We start from the raw sequence: 16820 nt of genomic DNA, 5'->3' as shown, positions 1-16820 counted from the left end.
CCTCATCCCCCACTCTTGCAGAGATCACCCAAACTCACACAAGAATCTATATGCTTTAATGTGAATAATTATCATTGAGTATTATACAATGTTTAGTATCATTTTAAATGTCTCAGTTCGACTGGTACAAAATGTCTCATTCCCAAAGAATTAAACCAAAAGGTAATAAAGTTCTTAAGAGTTTAGAAATATTTTGCACACAGAAGAGTGTGACTTTCAGGCAAATGGTCGTCTACTCACAAAAGGTGTGACCTCCGAATGCAAATGACCATTGTCAAATGACCAGATTCTGTCTATATAATGGCATGCAGCAAAAAGATCAGGGCTTTTCTGCACCTCAAATCAGCCCGTGAATGTTGAGAGCCGCCGTTAAGGCCATTGCACACTGAGTCCGAAATTCGCATCCGAAATTTCCGCACGTTAAAAAAAAAAATTCGGCCTTGTGTAAAGTGACACTTACCGTGGCTTTCACCAGGAAGTTTCATCTGGCAGGTCATGCCATCAATCATCTGAGACAAATGTAAAGCCATGGTAAGTGGTAAGTAAAATTTTTTTTTACTTGCGAAAATTTCGGATGCGAATTTCGGACTCAGTGTGCAATGGCCTTAACGGCGGCTCTCAACATTCACCGGCTGATCTGAGGTACAGAAAAGTCCTGATCTTTTTGCTGCATGCCATTATATAGACAGAATCTCTTTCACATGGTAACATGTGCTAACAATGGTCATTTGCATTCGGAGGTCACACCTTTTGTGAGTAGACGACCATTTGCCTGAAAGTCACATTACTTGAACATACTTGAACATTATGTCAATCACGCTTGCACACTGTCTACGAAACTTTCATCCGTCATAAAAAAATCGGATCGGGTTCGATTTTGTGCGTTTTTTGCATCCGTAGCTAGCAGTTTGAATGGTGTTAGAATGGTGTTTTGACAATTCAGTGCCACATACAAAAATTTCGGATTCGGTGTGCAATGGCCTTTACTCTCAACTTCCTGTATTTCTTAATGTTTGGTTTGCATCTTTTCTCTTTATTCCAGAGCATTTGATGTTATTGTATTGATTATATTTAAACTGATAATGAAATTGGCATGATACATTTACCGGACATAATAAATTGTTACATTTGATTATTCGAATTGACTTTGACATTATTTTCATTCAAGAGTTTAAAAACAATAGTAAAACATTCGCTCACACTTGATGCACTGATATCATTAAAACCTTTTCATTTATGGAGTCAGATGAAATAACGAGTTATGTATTTCATTTAATCAAATTACTTTCTCACGCGGAAAGACGGATCGCGCAGAGACCTTCACGCGTTGATCGGAAAACCTTCTTTGGGCCTATCCAGTCGGGCCTTTTTACAATACTTTCAACTCTTTTACACAATAACACACACACACACAGTCCTACTGTATATTGATGCTTTCATATACTGGACGGACCAGTTACCACCAGCACAGACTGACAGGCCAGGTGCACTGTCTCTGTTTGACTTTACCTTAACTCAAAACCACAGAGACTGAACAAAGGCAGACATTCAAAACAGAGGCACGCAAGCACTGCGGGAGAAGATTTACTAATGAAATACTCCATCAGTCAGAGCAGATATGAACACAATGATCAGTCTTTTGGTTCTGTTCATTCACACCCTGAAACTGAGCAGAGCAGTAGTCCAGAGGTGAAGTTTCCTAGTGAGTCAGCATGGTGTGTTTCCTGTCCATCAGTGGGTGCTCAAAATCAGAAACAATAGTTTTACAATAATTGCCCATAATAAAGAAAAATAACAGATGGCAGCTCTTGAATACTAATTTTTTTCACCCGAATGAAATCAAATTGAGTGCAATAATTGTCATGCAAACTGTAGTAAAAACATCTGAGACAAATGTAATACTAAAATGAATTATAACTGAGAACATTAAATCTCCTGAGTGATGAAAAAATATCCTTTGACCAATAAAAATCCAATTTTTTTTAAATCCAGCCAATCACTGTACAAGGCCAGGCCAATGTCAGCTGCGAAATCCCTTCACACCGCTGCCACTTCAGGATGGTTCAGGCTCTTTTAAATCATGGAAAAGTCTGCAGGATAGGAATTGACGGCATGACCTGCCAGATGAAACTTCCTGGTGAAAGCCACGGTAAGTGTCACTTTACACAAGGCCCAGAGGAACAGAGACCACCTCACGGCAGGACCAATAACTTGAACCCAGAAACACTTCTAACACACAATGTGATCACAGTTTGCTCAATTAGACATCACACCACTTAGAGAAAGCTGCTCGATAGACTGAAGGAGACCACCAGGAGAGAAGCCTGTACTCAAGCATTCAGGCCCGTATGAGAATAAAATCATTTAAGGATGGCGAAATGGACTATAACTCTAGTCTAGCAGAACAGAAGTCCTGGTAATGCCACTGTATGATTTATTTACATTGCCCAAGCAATCATGAGTCATAAAGTCACAGCTGTAAGCAGACTGCACACATGCTCAAACACACACAAAGAGAAGAGCTTGACTTTCCCAATGTGAAAAACTCTTTGCGTGGGCTCACAGAGTCTGGGTCAGGAACTCGCACTAATCAGACTGAGGAACGGCTCCAAGAATTTACCACAGAATCCGGTAATGAAACCACAACACCACCCCTGAAAACTGCCCAGAAATGTATAAGGAAGTATTTAAAACATGAACTTTTTGTGTCAACTTTATTGAACTGCTGCCCAATGTGAGACTCCATTTACATAGTCCATTCATTCTGTGAAACGGAATGCAAATTTAAAGCAAATTCTATAGATTTTATTTATTTTCTCAGACAATTAATAGAATTAAGTGTTAAAAAAATGTAACTGTGCCATCTCAAACTAAAATGAATAAATACTAATAATATACATTTTGACAAAATTTTGGGGTTAGTCATTTTTTTTAAAGAAACTAAAACTTTTATTCAGTAAGGATGCATTAAAATGATAAAATATGATAACTTTTACATTGTTACAAAATTTTATATTTCAAATGCTGTTCTTTTAAACTTTTTCAAAGAATCCAAAACAAAAAATTCTATGCTTTCCTCAAAAATATTAAGCTATATTAGACTGTTCTTAAAATTAAATATATATATATATATAATTTATTTAATAATATTATTAATTATATTAATAATATTTAATTATTTTAATTATTATTATTATTAATAATATTATACTGTTTTTATTAGGCTATATTTTTTGATCAAATAAAATGCAGTATTGTTGAGCATAAGATACCATACAGCAATAATAATAAAAAAACTAACACATCTAGAATTACTCATAATCAGAATCAACTATTCCCAAAAGTTTTATAATAATCATTGATCCTAATTTACATATATGTTAATAAAAATTTGACTGGAAACAAAAATACCACGTAGTGAAAATACAAAATCACTCACTGCCCGGAATCTACAGTGTTAAAATTGTTTTTGCATGTCTAGCCTGAACGTCTAAACTTTCAGATAAAGGCTCAGATAAAGGCTCTGATTTTGAGTCTCTGCAATGGTAATAAAGCCAGTATAAAACAATAAAACAGGCAGCGGCGGGCTGTCCCGCTGGTTGATAAAGAGAGAATGAGCTCATATCCTGGACAGACTGTGAATCTGGCAGACAGTTGGAGGCTGGTGAGCAGTGATATCATGACATTCTTCCCAAAACACACCTTTTTTTCCAACTCAAGTCAAGTCACAACAGGATGAAGGGGCAGATGGTCCATTATTCATCAGGATGTTAAAACACATTTGCGATGCCAGTTTAATGTACAGAATTTCCTAAGTAAGCCATTTGAATGTTGGCTTTCCAGAAGAGTAAAGAACACTTTTCACTTTCAAAACATTGCATTGTCAGTTTTAGCAATTCAGCATGTCAACTTGCTCAACCAATGGTGTGAGTTTGAGGCAGGATAAGCTGTTTGCCTGATCAATGGCAAATGATCAATGAAAAGAGGTATGTAAACAGTAATACGCTCAAAGAAAATGCTGGGTTTAGCATGTTGGGTCATTTTACTGGGCTATTTTTGTGTAGTTTTACTGTAACAGCTGCTGGGTCGTTTTGACTGTCAATTTCGAATGATGAACCCCTAACATACCTACCCAGCACTGGGTCAATGTAACCCCAATGTCTGTGCCAAACTGGTTAAAACTGGATACATTTGTAAATGGTTATTTTGTGTGCAGTTCTGAGAGAAAACTTCCTGAATTAAATTAAGGTTTGCATTACAATGTATTCCTGTCAAATTTTTACTTTGCAGTTTCACATTTTACCTTTTTTGTTTAATAGCCTTCTAGGCCACCGGATCTACACTCAAAGTGAACAATGTGCCGGTGCCACAATGCCAAATAAGCTAGAAATGGTTCTTAACCCAGCATTTTTTAGAATGTAGTCATTCGAGTCTCATTCAAACAGAGTATCTTGCATGCAAAGTTGTGTAAAAATAGCTAAAGATGGTGTACAATTAAGGAAGGATGGATGGAAAGATATAAAAAAGGAAGAAAGTAAGGAAGGAAGTAATGATGGATGGATGTAGAATGTAAAGTCATTTGAGTCTCATTTCAATAAAAATGAATCTTGCATGCAAAGTTGTGTTAAAATACCTGAACATGGTGTACCATTAAGGATGGATGGAAACAAAGGAAGAAAGGAAGGATGGATGGATGGAAAAAAGGAAGAAAGGAAGGATGGATGGATGGAAAAAAGGAAGGATGCATGGATGGAAAAAGGAAGAAAGGATGCATGGATGGAAAAAAGGAAGAAAGGAAGGATGGATGGAAAAAAGGAAGAAAGGAAGGATGGATGGAAAAAAGGAAGAAAGGAAGGATGGATGGATGGAAAAAAAGAAGAAAGGATGGATGGATGGAAAAAAGGAAGAAAGGATGGATGGATGGAAAAAAGGAAGAAAGGAAGGATGGATGGATGGAAAAAGGAAGGATGGATGGATGGAAAAAGGAAGAAAGGAATGATGGATGGAAAAAAGGAAGAAAGGAAGGATGGATGGATGGAAAAAAGGAAGGATGCATGGATGGAAAAAGGAAGAAAGGAAGGATGGATGGAAAAAAGGAAGAAAGGAAGGATGGATGGATGGAAGAAGGAAGAAAGGAAGGATGGATGGATGGAAAAAAGAAGAAAGGATGGATGGATGGAAAAAAGGAAGAAAGGAATGATGGATGGATGGATGGAAAAAAGAAGAAAGGATGGATGGATGGAAAATGTAAAGTCATTTGAGTCTCATTTCAATAAAAAAGTATCTTGCATGCAAAGTTGTGTAAAAATAGCTAAAGATGGTGTACAATTAAGGAAGGATGGATGGAAAGATATAAAAAAGGAAGAAAGTAAGGAATTAAGGAATGATGGATGGATGTAGAATATAAGTCATTTGAGTCTCATTTCAATAAAAATGAATCTTGCATGCAGTTGTGTTAAAATACCTAAACATGGTGTACCATTAAGGATGGATGGAAACAAAGGAAGAAAGGAAGGATGGATGGATGGAAAAAAAGGAAGAAAGGAAGGATTGATGGATGGAAAAAAGGAAGGATGCATGGATGGAAAAAGGAAGAAAGGATGCATGGATGGAAAAAGGAAGAAAGGAAGGATGGATGGAAAAAAGGAAGAAAGGAAAGATGGATGGAAAAAAGGAACAAAGGATGGATGGATGGAACAAAGGAAGAAAGGATAGATGGATGGAAAAAGGAAGAAAGGAAGGATGGATGGAAAAAAAGGAAGAAAAGAAGGATGGATGGATGGAAAAAAGCAAGGATGCATGGATGGAAAAAGGAAGAAAGGAAGGATGGATGGAAAAAAGGAAGAAAGGAAGGATGGATGGAAAAAGGAAGGATGCATGGATGGAAAAAGGAAGAAAGGAAGGATGGATGGATGGAAAAAGGAAGAAAGGAAGGATGGATGGATGGAAAAAAGAAGAAAGGATGGATGGATGGAAAAAAGGAAGAAAGGAAGGATGGATGGATGGATGGAAAAAAGAAGAAAGGATGGATGGATGGAAAATGTAAAGTCATTTGAGTCTCATTTCAATAAAAAAGTATCTTGCATGCAAAGTTGTGTAAAAATAGGTAAAGATGGTGTACAATTAAGGAAGGATGGATGGATGGAAAGATATAAAAAGGAAGAAAGTAAGGAATGAAGGAATGATGGATGGATGTAGAATGTAAAATCATTTGAGTCTCATTTCAATAAAAATGAATCTTGCATGCAGTTGTGTTAAAATACCTAAACATGGTGTACCATTAAGGATGGATGGAAACAAAAGAAGAAAGGAAGGATGGATGGATGGAAAAAAGGAAGAAAGGAAGGATGGATGGATGGAAAAAAGGAAGGATGCATGGATGGAAAAAGGAAGAAAGGATGCATGGATGGAAAAAGGAAGAAAGGAAGGATGGATGGAAAAATGAAGAAAGGAAGGATGGATGGATGGAAAAAAGGAAGGATGCATGGATGGAAAAAGGAAGAAAGGAAGGATGGATGGAAAAAGGAAGAAAGGAAGGATGGATGGAAAGAAAAAAGGAAGGATGCATGGATGGAAAAAGGAAGAAAGGAAGGATGGATGGATGGAAAAAGGAAGAAAGGAAGGATGGATGGATGGAAAAAAGAAGAAAGGAAGGATGGATGGATGGAAAAAAGAAGAAAGGATGGATGGATGGAAAAAAGGAAGGATGGATGGATGGAAAAAAAGAAGAAAGGATGGATGGATGGAAAAAAGGAAGAAAGGATGGATGGATGGATGGAAAAAGGAAGAAAGGATGGATGGATGGATGGAAAAAAGAAGAAAGGATGGATGGATGGAAAGAAGGAAGAAAGGAAGGATGGATGAATGGAAAAAAGAAGAAAGGATGGATGGATGGAAAAAAGGAAGAAAGGATGGATGGATGGAAAAAAGGAAGAAAGGATGGATGGATGGAAAAAAGGAAGAAAGGATGGATGGATGGAAAAAAGGAAGAAAGGATGGATGGATGGAAAAAAGAAGAAAGGATGGATGGATGGAAAAAAGAAGAAAGGATGGATGGATGGAAAAAAGGAAGAAAGGATGGATGGATGGAAAAAAGGAAGGAAGGATGGATGGATGGAAAAAAAGAAGAAAGGATGGATGGATGGAAAAAAGGAAGAAAGGAAGGATGGATGGATGGAAAAAAGAAGAAAGGATGGATGGATGGAAAAAAGGAAGAAAGGATGGATGGATGGAAAAAAGAAGAAAGGATGGATGGATGGAAAATGTAAAGTCATTTGAGTCTCATTTCAATAAAAAAGTATCTTGCATGCAAAGTTGTGTAAAAATAGCTAAAGATGGTGTACAATTAAGGAAGGATGGATGGATGGAAAGATATAAAAAAGGAAGAAAGTAAGGAATGAAGGAATGATGGATGGATGTAGAATGTAAAATCATTTGAGTCTCATTTCAATAAAAATGAATCTTGCATGCAGTTGTGTTAAAATACCTAAACATGGTGTACCATTAAGGATGGATGGAAACAAAGGAAGAAAGTAAGGATGGATGGATGGAAAAAAGGAAGGATGCATGAATGGAAAAAGGAAGAAAGGATGCATGGATGGAAAAAGGAAGAATGGATGGAAAAAAGGAAGAAAGGAAGGATGGATGGATTGAAAAAAAAAGAAAGGATGGATGGATGGAAAACAGGAAGAAAGGATGGATGGATGGAAAAAAAGGAAGAAAGGAAGGATGGATGGATGGAAAAAAGGAAGGATGCATGGATGGAAAAAGGAAGAAAGGATGCATGGATGGAAAAAGGAAGAAAGGAAGGATGGATGGAAAAATGAAGAAAGGAAGGATGGATGGATGGAAAAAAGGAAGGATGCATGGATGGAAAAAGGAAGAAAGGAAGGATGGATGGAAAAAGGAAGAAAGGAAGGATGGATGGAAAGAAAAAAGGAAGGATGCATGGATGGAAAAAGGAAGAAAGGAAGGATGGATGGATGGAAAAAGGAAGAAAGGAAGGATGGATGGATGGAAAAAAGAAGAAAGGATGGATGGATGGAAAATGTAAAGTCATTTGAGTCTCATTTCAATAAAAAAGTATCTTGCATGCAAAGTTGTGTAAAAATAGCTAAAGATGGTGTACAATTAAGGAAGGATGGATGGATGGAAAGATATAAAATAGGAAGAAAGTAAGGAATGAAGGAATGATGGATGGATGTAGAATGTAAAGTCATTTGAGTCTCATTTCAATAAAAATGAATCTTGCATGCAGTTGTGTTAAAATACCTAAACATGGTGTACCATTAAGGATGGATGGAAAAAAAGGAAGAAAGGAAGGATGGATGGAAAAAAGGAAGAAAGGAAGGATGGATGGAAAAAAGGAAGAAAGGAAGGATGGATGGATGGAAAAAAGGAAGGATGCATGGATGGAAAAAGGAAGAAAGGAAGGATGGATGGAAAAAATGAAGGATTGATGGATGTAAAAAATGAAGGATGGATGGATGTAAAACATGAAGTATGGATGGATGGGTGTAAAAAATGGATGGATGGATGGAAGGAATAACCCATGGATGGATGGATGGATAGATTTCAAACTAGCAAGGTTCGAATGCTTATTTAAATACTCCTATGATCCGTTATGCAGTTGCAGCATACCTGGCTTGTCTGAAATAGTGCCATTAGGCAACGCTGTGCTGGCTTTGATGAAAGTGTGCAGAACAGCCTTTAGTCAGGACTACTGTACATAATTACCACCTTTATTACAAAGAGGTAAATTACACTCTAAAAAGAGCTGCATAATTACACTGCTTCACATCAAAAACATTAGTGGGCTGTTTATTGCCTGTATGAAGTGAACTTGTTAAATTACGCTCTCTTTGAAATACTTCAAACACTCGCTAACAATAAGCTAGGCCTGACTCATGTAGCCTTTCAAAGTGTGTGTGTGTGTGTGTGTGTGTGTGTTAGTGTGTGTATGTGTGTGTGTGATGGGGAAGTTATCATAATGAACCGGCCAGTTTGATCTCCTAAAATAATAATATCTGCTGAGTGATGCTGTCTTGATGAGTGTAACTCGCAAGCACACTGATCCCAAGTCAAACATTGAAGGCCCTTAGAGACAGATAGTGGAAACTTAAAGGTGCTGTATGTCATTTTTTGACCGTACTAAAGCATAGAAAAAAGGATGGATGGATGGAAAAAAGGAAGAAAGGAATGATGGATGGATGGATGGAAAAAAGAAGAAAGGATGGATGGATGGAAAATGTAAAGTCATTTGAGTCTCATTTCAATAAAAAAGTATCTTGCATGCAAAGTTGTGTAAAAATAGCTAAAGATGGTGTACAATTAAGGAAGGATGGATGGAAAGATATAAAAAAGGAAGAAAGTAAGGAATTAAGGAATGATGGATGGATGTAGAATATAAGTCATTTGAGTCTCATTTCAATAAAAATGAATCTTGCATGCAGTTGTGTTAAAATACCTAAACATGGTGTACCATTAAGGATGGATGGAAACAAAGGAAGAAAGGAAGGATGGATGGATGGAAAAAAAGGAAGAAAGGAAGGATTGATGGATGGAAAAAAGGAAGGATGCATGGATGGAAAAAGGAAGAAAGGATGCATGGATGGAAAAAGGAAGAAAGGAAGGATGGATGGAAAAAAGGAAGAAAGGAAAGATGGATGGAAAAAAGGAACAAAGGATGGATGGATGGAACAAAGGAAGAAAGGATAGATGGATGGAAAAAGGAAGAAAGGAAGGATGGATGGAAAAAAAGGAAGAAAAGAAGGATGGATGGATGGAAAAAAGCAAGGATGCATGGATGGAAAAAGGAAGAAAGGAAGGATGGATGGAAAAAAGGAAGAAAGGAAGGATGGATGGAAAAAGGAAGGATGCATGGATGGAAAAAGGAAGAAAGGAAGGATGGATGGATGGAAAAAGGAAGAAAGGAAGGATGGATGGATGGAAAAAAGAAGAAAGGATGGATGGATGGAAAAAAGGAAGAAAGGAAGGATGGATGGATGGATGGAAAAAAGAAGAAAGGATGGATGGATGGAAAATGTAAAGTCATTTGAGTCTCATTTCAATAAAAAAGTATCTTGCATGCAAAGTTGTGTAAAAATAGGTAAAGATGGTGTACAATTAAGGAAGGATGGATGGATGGAAAGATATAAAAAGGAAGAAAGTAAGGAATGAAGGAATGATGGATGGATGTAGAATGTAAAATCATTTGAGTCTCATTTCAATAAAAATGAATCTTGCATGCAGTTGTGTTAAAATACCTAAACATGGTGTACCATTAAGGATGGATGGAAACAAAAGAAGAAAGGAAGGATGGATGGATGGAAAAAAGGAAGAAAGGAAGGATGGATGGATGGAAAAAAGGAAGGATGCATGGATGGAAAAAGGAAGAAAGGATGCATGGATGGAAAAAGGAAGAAAGGAAGGATGGATGGAAAAATGAAGAAAGGAAGGATGGATGGATGGAAAAAAGGAAGGATGCATGGATGGAAAAAGGAAGAAAGGAAGGATGGATGGAAAAAGGAAGAAAGGAAGGATGGATGGAAAGAAAAAAGGAAGGATGCATGGATGGAAAAAGGAAGAAAGGAAGGATGGATGGATGGAAAAAGGAAGAAAGGAAGGATGGATGGATGGAAAAAAGAAGAAAGGAAGGATGGATGGATGGAAAAAAGAAGAAAGGATGGATGGATGGAAAAAAGGAAGGATGGATGGATGGAAAAAAAGAAGAAAGGATGGATGGATGGAAAAAAGGAAGAAAGGATGGATGGATGGATGGAAAAAGGAAGAAAGGATGGATGGATGGATGGAAAAAAGAAGAAAGGATGGATGGATGGAAAGAAGGAAGAAAGGAAGGATGGATGAATGGAAAAAAGAAGAAAGGATGGATGGATGGAAAAAAGGAAGAAAGGATGGATGGATGGAAAAAAGGAAGAAAGGATGGATGGATGGAAAAAAGGAAGAAAGGATGGATGGATGGAAAAAAGGAAGAAAGGATGGATGGATGGAAAAAAGAAGAAAGGATGGATGGATGGAAAAAAGAAGAAAGGATGGATGGATGGAAAAAAGGAAGAAAGGATGGATGGATGGAAAAAAGGAAGGAAGGATGGATGGATGGAAAAAAAGAAGAAAGGATGGATGGATGGAAAAAAGGAAGAAAGGAAGGATGGATGGATGGAAAAAAGAAGAAAGGATGGATGGATGGAAAAAAGGAAGAAAGGATGGATGGATGGAAAAAAGAAGAAAGGATGGATGGATGGAAAATGTAAAGTCATTTGAGTCTCATTTCAATAAAAAAGTATCTTGCATGCAAAGTTGTGTAAAAATAGCTAAAGATGGTGTACAATTAAGGAAGGATGGATGGATGGAAAGATATAAAAAAGGAAGAAAGTAAGGAATGAAGGAATGATGGATGGATGTAGAATGTAAAATCATTTGAGTCTCATTTCAATAAAAATGAATCTTGCATGCAGTTGTGTTAAAATACCTAAACATGGTGTACCATTAAGGATGGATGGAAACAAAGGAAGAAAGTAAGGATGGATGGATGGAAAAAAGGAAGGATGCATGAATGGAAAAAGGAAGAAAGGATGCATGGATGGAAAAAGGAAGAATGGATGGAAAAAAGGAAGAAAGGAAGGATGGATGGATTGAAAAAAAAAGAAAGGATGGATGGATGGAAAACAGGAAGAAAGGATGGATGGATGGAAAAAAAGGAAGAAAGGAAGGATGGATGGATGGAAAAAAGGAAGGATGCATGGATGGAAAAAGGAAGAAAGGATGCATGGATGGAAAAAGGAAGAAAGGAAGGATGGATGGAAAAATGAAGAAAGGAAGGATGGATGGATGGAAAAAAGGAAGGATGCATGGATGGAAAAAGGAAGAAAGGAAGGATGGATGGAAAAAGGAAGAAAGGAAGGATGGATGGAAAGAAAAAAGGAAGGATGCATGGATGGAAAAAGGAAGAAAGGAAGGATGGATGGATGGAAAAAGGAAGAAAGGAAGGATGGATGGATGGAAAAAAGAAGAAAGGATGGATGGATGGAAAATGTAAAGTCATTTGAGTCTCATTTCAATAAAAAAGTATCTTGCATGCAAAGTTGTGTAAAAATAGCTAAAGATGGTGTACAATTAAGGAAGGATGGATGGATGGAAAGATATAAAATAGGAAGAAAGTAAGGAATGAAGGAATGATGGATGGATGTAGAATGTAAAGTCATTTGAGTCTCATTTCAATAAAAATGAATCTTGCATGCAGTTGTGTTAAAATACCTAAACATGGTGTACCATTAAGGATGGATGGAAAAAAAGGAAGAAAGGAAGGATGGATGGAAAAAAGGAAGAAAGGAAGGATGGATGGAAAAAAGGAAGAAAGGAAGGATGGATGGATGGAAAAAAGGAAGGATGCATGGATGGAAAAAGGAAGAAAGGAAGGATGGATGGAAAAAATGAAGGATTGATGGATGTAAAAAATGAAGGATGGATGGATGTAAAACATGAAGTATGGATGGATGGGTGTAAAAAATGGATGGATGGATGGAAGGAATAACCCATGGATGGATGGATGGATAGATTTCAAACTAGCAAGGTTCGAATGCTTATTTAAATACTCCTATGATCCGTTATGCAGTTGCAGCATACCTGGCTTGTCTGAAATAGTGCCATTAGGCAACGCTGTGCTGGCTTTGATGAAAGTGTGCAGAACAGCCTTTAGTCAGGACTACTGTACATAATTACCACCTTTATTACAAAGAGGTAAATTACACTCTAAAAAGAGCTGCATAATTACACTGCTTCACATCAAAAACATTAGTGGGCTGTTTATTGCCTGTATGAAGTGAACTTGTTAAATTACGCTCTCTTTGAAATACTTCAAACACTCGCTAACAATAAGCTAGGCCTGACTCATGTAGCCTTTCAAAGTGTGTGTGTGTGTGTGTGTGTGTGTGTTAGTGTGTGTATGTGTGTGTGTGATGGGGAAGTTATCATAATGAACCGGCCAGTTTGATCTCCTAAAATAATAATATCTGCTGAGTGATGCTGTCTTGATGAGTGTAACTCGCAAGCACACTGATCCCAAGTCAAACATTGAAGGCCCTTAGAGACAGATAGTGGAAACTTAAAGGTGCTGTATGTCATTTTTTGACCGTACTAAAGCATAAAATACCATTATATGTTCGGAGATATTTAGGAAACATGCTACGTTCACAGACTTGTTTCTCCGAAAAACACTTCTACAGTTTTTTTACTTTGAAATGTGCGTTCCGTGTCAGAATGTCTGTTTTTGTTTTGGTCCGTGTGATTCGCCCACTGCCAATTATTTCGACACGCCGGGTTGCGTCGGTGGGAAACCCAGTGTATTGCAGCCATGGAAGCCAGCAAACAAACTGGGTCAGAGATCGCAGATTCTACACGGCCTGAAAAGTCTCGTCATCCACCTAAAAACCTCTATGAACAGAAGCATATAAAAAACACATAAATTCTCTCATGAACTTTAATCACCTTCCATTGTCAATTGCACTCACTCCTGTTGCGTGTCCTAAAGTCTCGAGTCTGAGGAGGAGGGGCGGGAGAAACACATCTCTCCAATCTTTTGAAATTTGGACCACAGTACCCATTTCAACCGCTAGCTGTCAATATTTCATACTGCACCTTTAATTTTTTTACTTTTACAATACATAAGCTAAGTGGCAGGCACATTTAGTGTGTGAAATGCAGGAAAAATGATCAGCATCTAATCATAGGGATGTTATGAGTGATGTTAAAGTGTTTCACTCAAAAATGAAAATTGTATCATCATTTACTCATCTTCATGTCATCCCAAAGCCACAAGACTTCCGTTCATATTCAGAACACAAACGATGAATATTCTCTCATCATTTTTGTCCATCCAGATTCAAAAACTACATAAAGACACTGTATGAACAGTAATCCATATGAATCCAGGTCTTCTGATGAGACATGATCACCTTATATGACGAACAACAGATTTTAATTTAGACGTTGATTAACGCACATCAAATATGATAAACTGAAGCTCAAACATGCGTTCCTGACATGAAAGAGCTAATGATGTTTGTTCTCATGTGTAAAACTTGCATATTTGATCTTGAATGACATGAGGGCAAGTAAATGATGACAGATTTTTGGGTAAACTAGCTCTTTGACGCTACAATGCTTGTATTGTGTGAATGTGTGTACCATGAATCTAAACCAGACATACTACATCCGTCATGTTGGAACTGTCATGTGACCTACAATGTCAACCACATCAATGTTCAACAGCATTTTTCCGTAATCGGTACGTCAGCTTTTGGTACGTTTGACATTCTTCTTTTCACATAGTAGAGGATTAAACTGGAATGAATCATCTGGCAGGCAAAACAATTTGTCATTTGAAAAGCCCCACTTCAACATGCCACACAATTTGAATACATAATCCATAGTATCATTCATATCCTTAGCGAAAATGGCGACTTGTGTGTCATATAATGAGCAATAGCAGTGATGTTAGCCTTACTGCACACACACCAACAATAAGCTCATACAATAAAAGAGCTTGATGAGGGCGCCACTAAAACCAGAGAGCGCTCGTCTAACGAACAACATGTGTCTATGATATCATATATAATGCTGTCATAGCAAACAAAAATCAGGGAAAATCTGAGAGGGAATCTATAAATGTTTGGTTTACAAAGGTTTGCCAGCTCATTTGAATTTCAGAACATACTCCAGTATTGTTATTGTCTTGGCATTCTGCAAGCTCACCTTAATGCCCTCACAGGCTTTGCCTTTCTCGTACTCTTTGTGGCTGGATCTCTTGTCCAGTTTACTCCACAGGGCTTTGGCTTTCCAGCAGGTCATCACGCTCTTCAGACAGCTGTAGAAGGTGCTGTGCTCCAGAGGGTCCAGATCCAGGTAACTGCACATGATATTGAAGGCCTGTAGGGTACTTTTACAGTCGGTGGCCTGAACGAAGTTCTCGAACAGACGTCCTGCCTGGTTCTTCTCATCTTCAGCTTCGCCCATCGTCTCCTTCGTGGGAGTGTGGAAGCTGTTGCCTGTGATATCTTGCTTCTTTTGTCCAGTGAACGGCTACACCCACACTACGGTCTCCTCACTCATGGCCAAATCTAAAAAAAAAAAATGAAAATGAAAATGTGAATTAGTTCAAAACTTAGGCCTGGCTATTCAGATCTCGATGTCACTGTTAAAGTGGTTGGGTTAATGACATGGACACTGTTTTTTGTTTTGTCAATTTTTTTAAATATTTTCTATGACAAACATGTGTTTAATCTCTACATTCAAATTAATTTGATCTTTGGGAGGGCACAATAAAAAAACATCTCAGGGGGGTTGTGATTTTATATTGTAGTGTTATGATATAATGAAGAAATATATCTTGGGATCATTTGTTATAATTTTTTAGAAATAGTTTTAATTGTGATTAGTTGCATCTAAAAAAAAGTTGAAAATACAGTATATATATATATATATATATATGTGTGTGTGTGTGTGTGTGTGTGTGTGAGAGAGTGAGTGAGTGTGACTGTGTGTGTGTAAATATATTATATATATATGTGTGTGTGTGAGTGAGTGTGTGTGTGTGTGTGTGTGTGTGTGTGTGTGTGTGTGTGTGTGTGTGTGTGTGTGTGTGTGTGTGTGTGTGTGTGTGTGTGTGTGTGTGTGTGTGTGTGTGTGTGTGTGTGTGTGTGTGTGTGTGTGTGTGTGTGTGTGTGTGAGAGTGAGTGAGTGAGTGAGTGAGTGAGTGAGTGTGTGTGTGTAAATATATTATATATATATATATATTGTAAAATACAATATTTTACAAACTTTTATGTTAGATGAAACATTAATATATATTTAAATATAATCAATATGGGTGGGCAGGGGGGGGCAAAACTCATTGTGTGTCAAGGTTGGCTTAAAATATCAGATATTTGGACCTTTTTATGAAAAGGCAAGACTACTTCAGGGTGTAAAATGGCATGTGTGTCACAGTGTGGTGCAGAAGAAGATGAAGAGTTCCATTTCAAACTTTTACTCACTTTATAACACACGGGTACATAGAAGACGAGCAGAAGGTTCACACACTTACTACGACGTAGAACGGAAAAAGACTGACTGAACAGAAGGGAACTAAATACAAACACAGATGAACACTGATTGACAGAACACGAGTGATGGTGATGATGGTGATTAACTACACAAAGGTGATACAGAGGAACTGATGATAACACGTGACATGAAGAGGTCCAATGAAGTCCAATGAAACACAACACAAAAAAGAATAATGATATTTATAAAATAATAATTATTAAACGTGTAATATATAAAATATATATAAAAGGTTACACAACATGTTTATGATTTTTTATCATTAAATTTAAAGTTTTTGGACAATGATATACTAGTTTTTCAAAGCAACATGATATTGCAACAAAATATTGAAGTTTTTCAAAACCAACATGAATACATTTAGCTGACGCTCTTATCCAAAGCGACTTACAATTGCTATATTTCAGAGGTCGCACGCCTCTGGAGCAATTAGGGGTTAATGTGTCTTATCCACTGCGCCATCACCACCCATGTAAATACAAAGGTTACATTTTTAAAAACTTACACAAGCATTTTTATAAGTGTTTTTGAATCTGCCGCAATTTAGGTTGCCATACTATACTATTGCCTAGGGCAGGAGGCCAAACACACTGAGAAACTACTCCTTCAAATGTCTGTAATCTGACACATTCAAAAGTACATCAACAACAACAGAAGATGAAATATCTTATGTGTGACAAGCCAAGCCCGTATCGGTTACA

General features: G+C 37.3%; 1 protein-coding gene across 42 annotated transcripts in view; it reads right to left on the bottom strand.

Moving 5' to 3' along the window:
* Nucleotides 1-16820, bottom strand: part of mical2a (microtubule associated monooxygenase, calponin and LIM domain containing 2a) — an 81313-nt gene that overhangs the window by 44340 nt on the left and 20153 nt on the right. For all 42 annotated transcript variants that reach the window (XM_077201697.1, XM_077201714.1, XM_077201690.1 and 39 more), the window contains one exon: nt 14770-15134. In XM_077201697.1, the coding sequence (XP_077057812.1) occupies nt 14770-15030 (261 nt within the window). In that variant the 5' untranslated portion in view covers nt 15031-15134. The remainder of the gene's footprint in view (nt 1-14769; nt 15135-16820) is intronic.

The sequence above is a fragment of the Siphateles boraxobius genome, unplaced genomic scaffold (genome assembly GCF_051911475.1).
Source record: "Siphateles boraxobius isolate OS27281-9 unplaced genomic scaffold, OSU_SipBor_1 48, whole genome shotgun sequence".
Lineage (NCBI taxonomy): Eukaryota > Metazoa > Chordata > Actinopteri > Cypriniformes > Leuciscidae > Siphateles > Siphateles boraxobius.
Note: the sequence above shows the minus strand (reverse complement) of the source record. Positions and strands in the feature narration are given on the sequence as shown.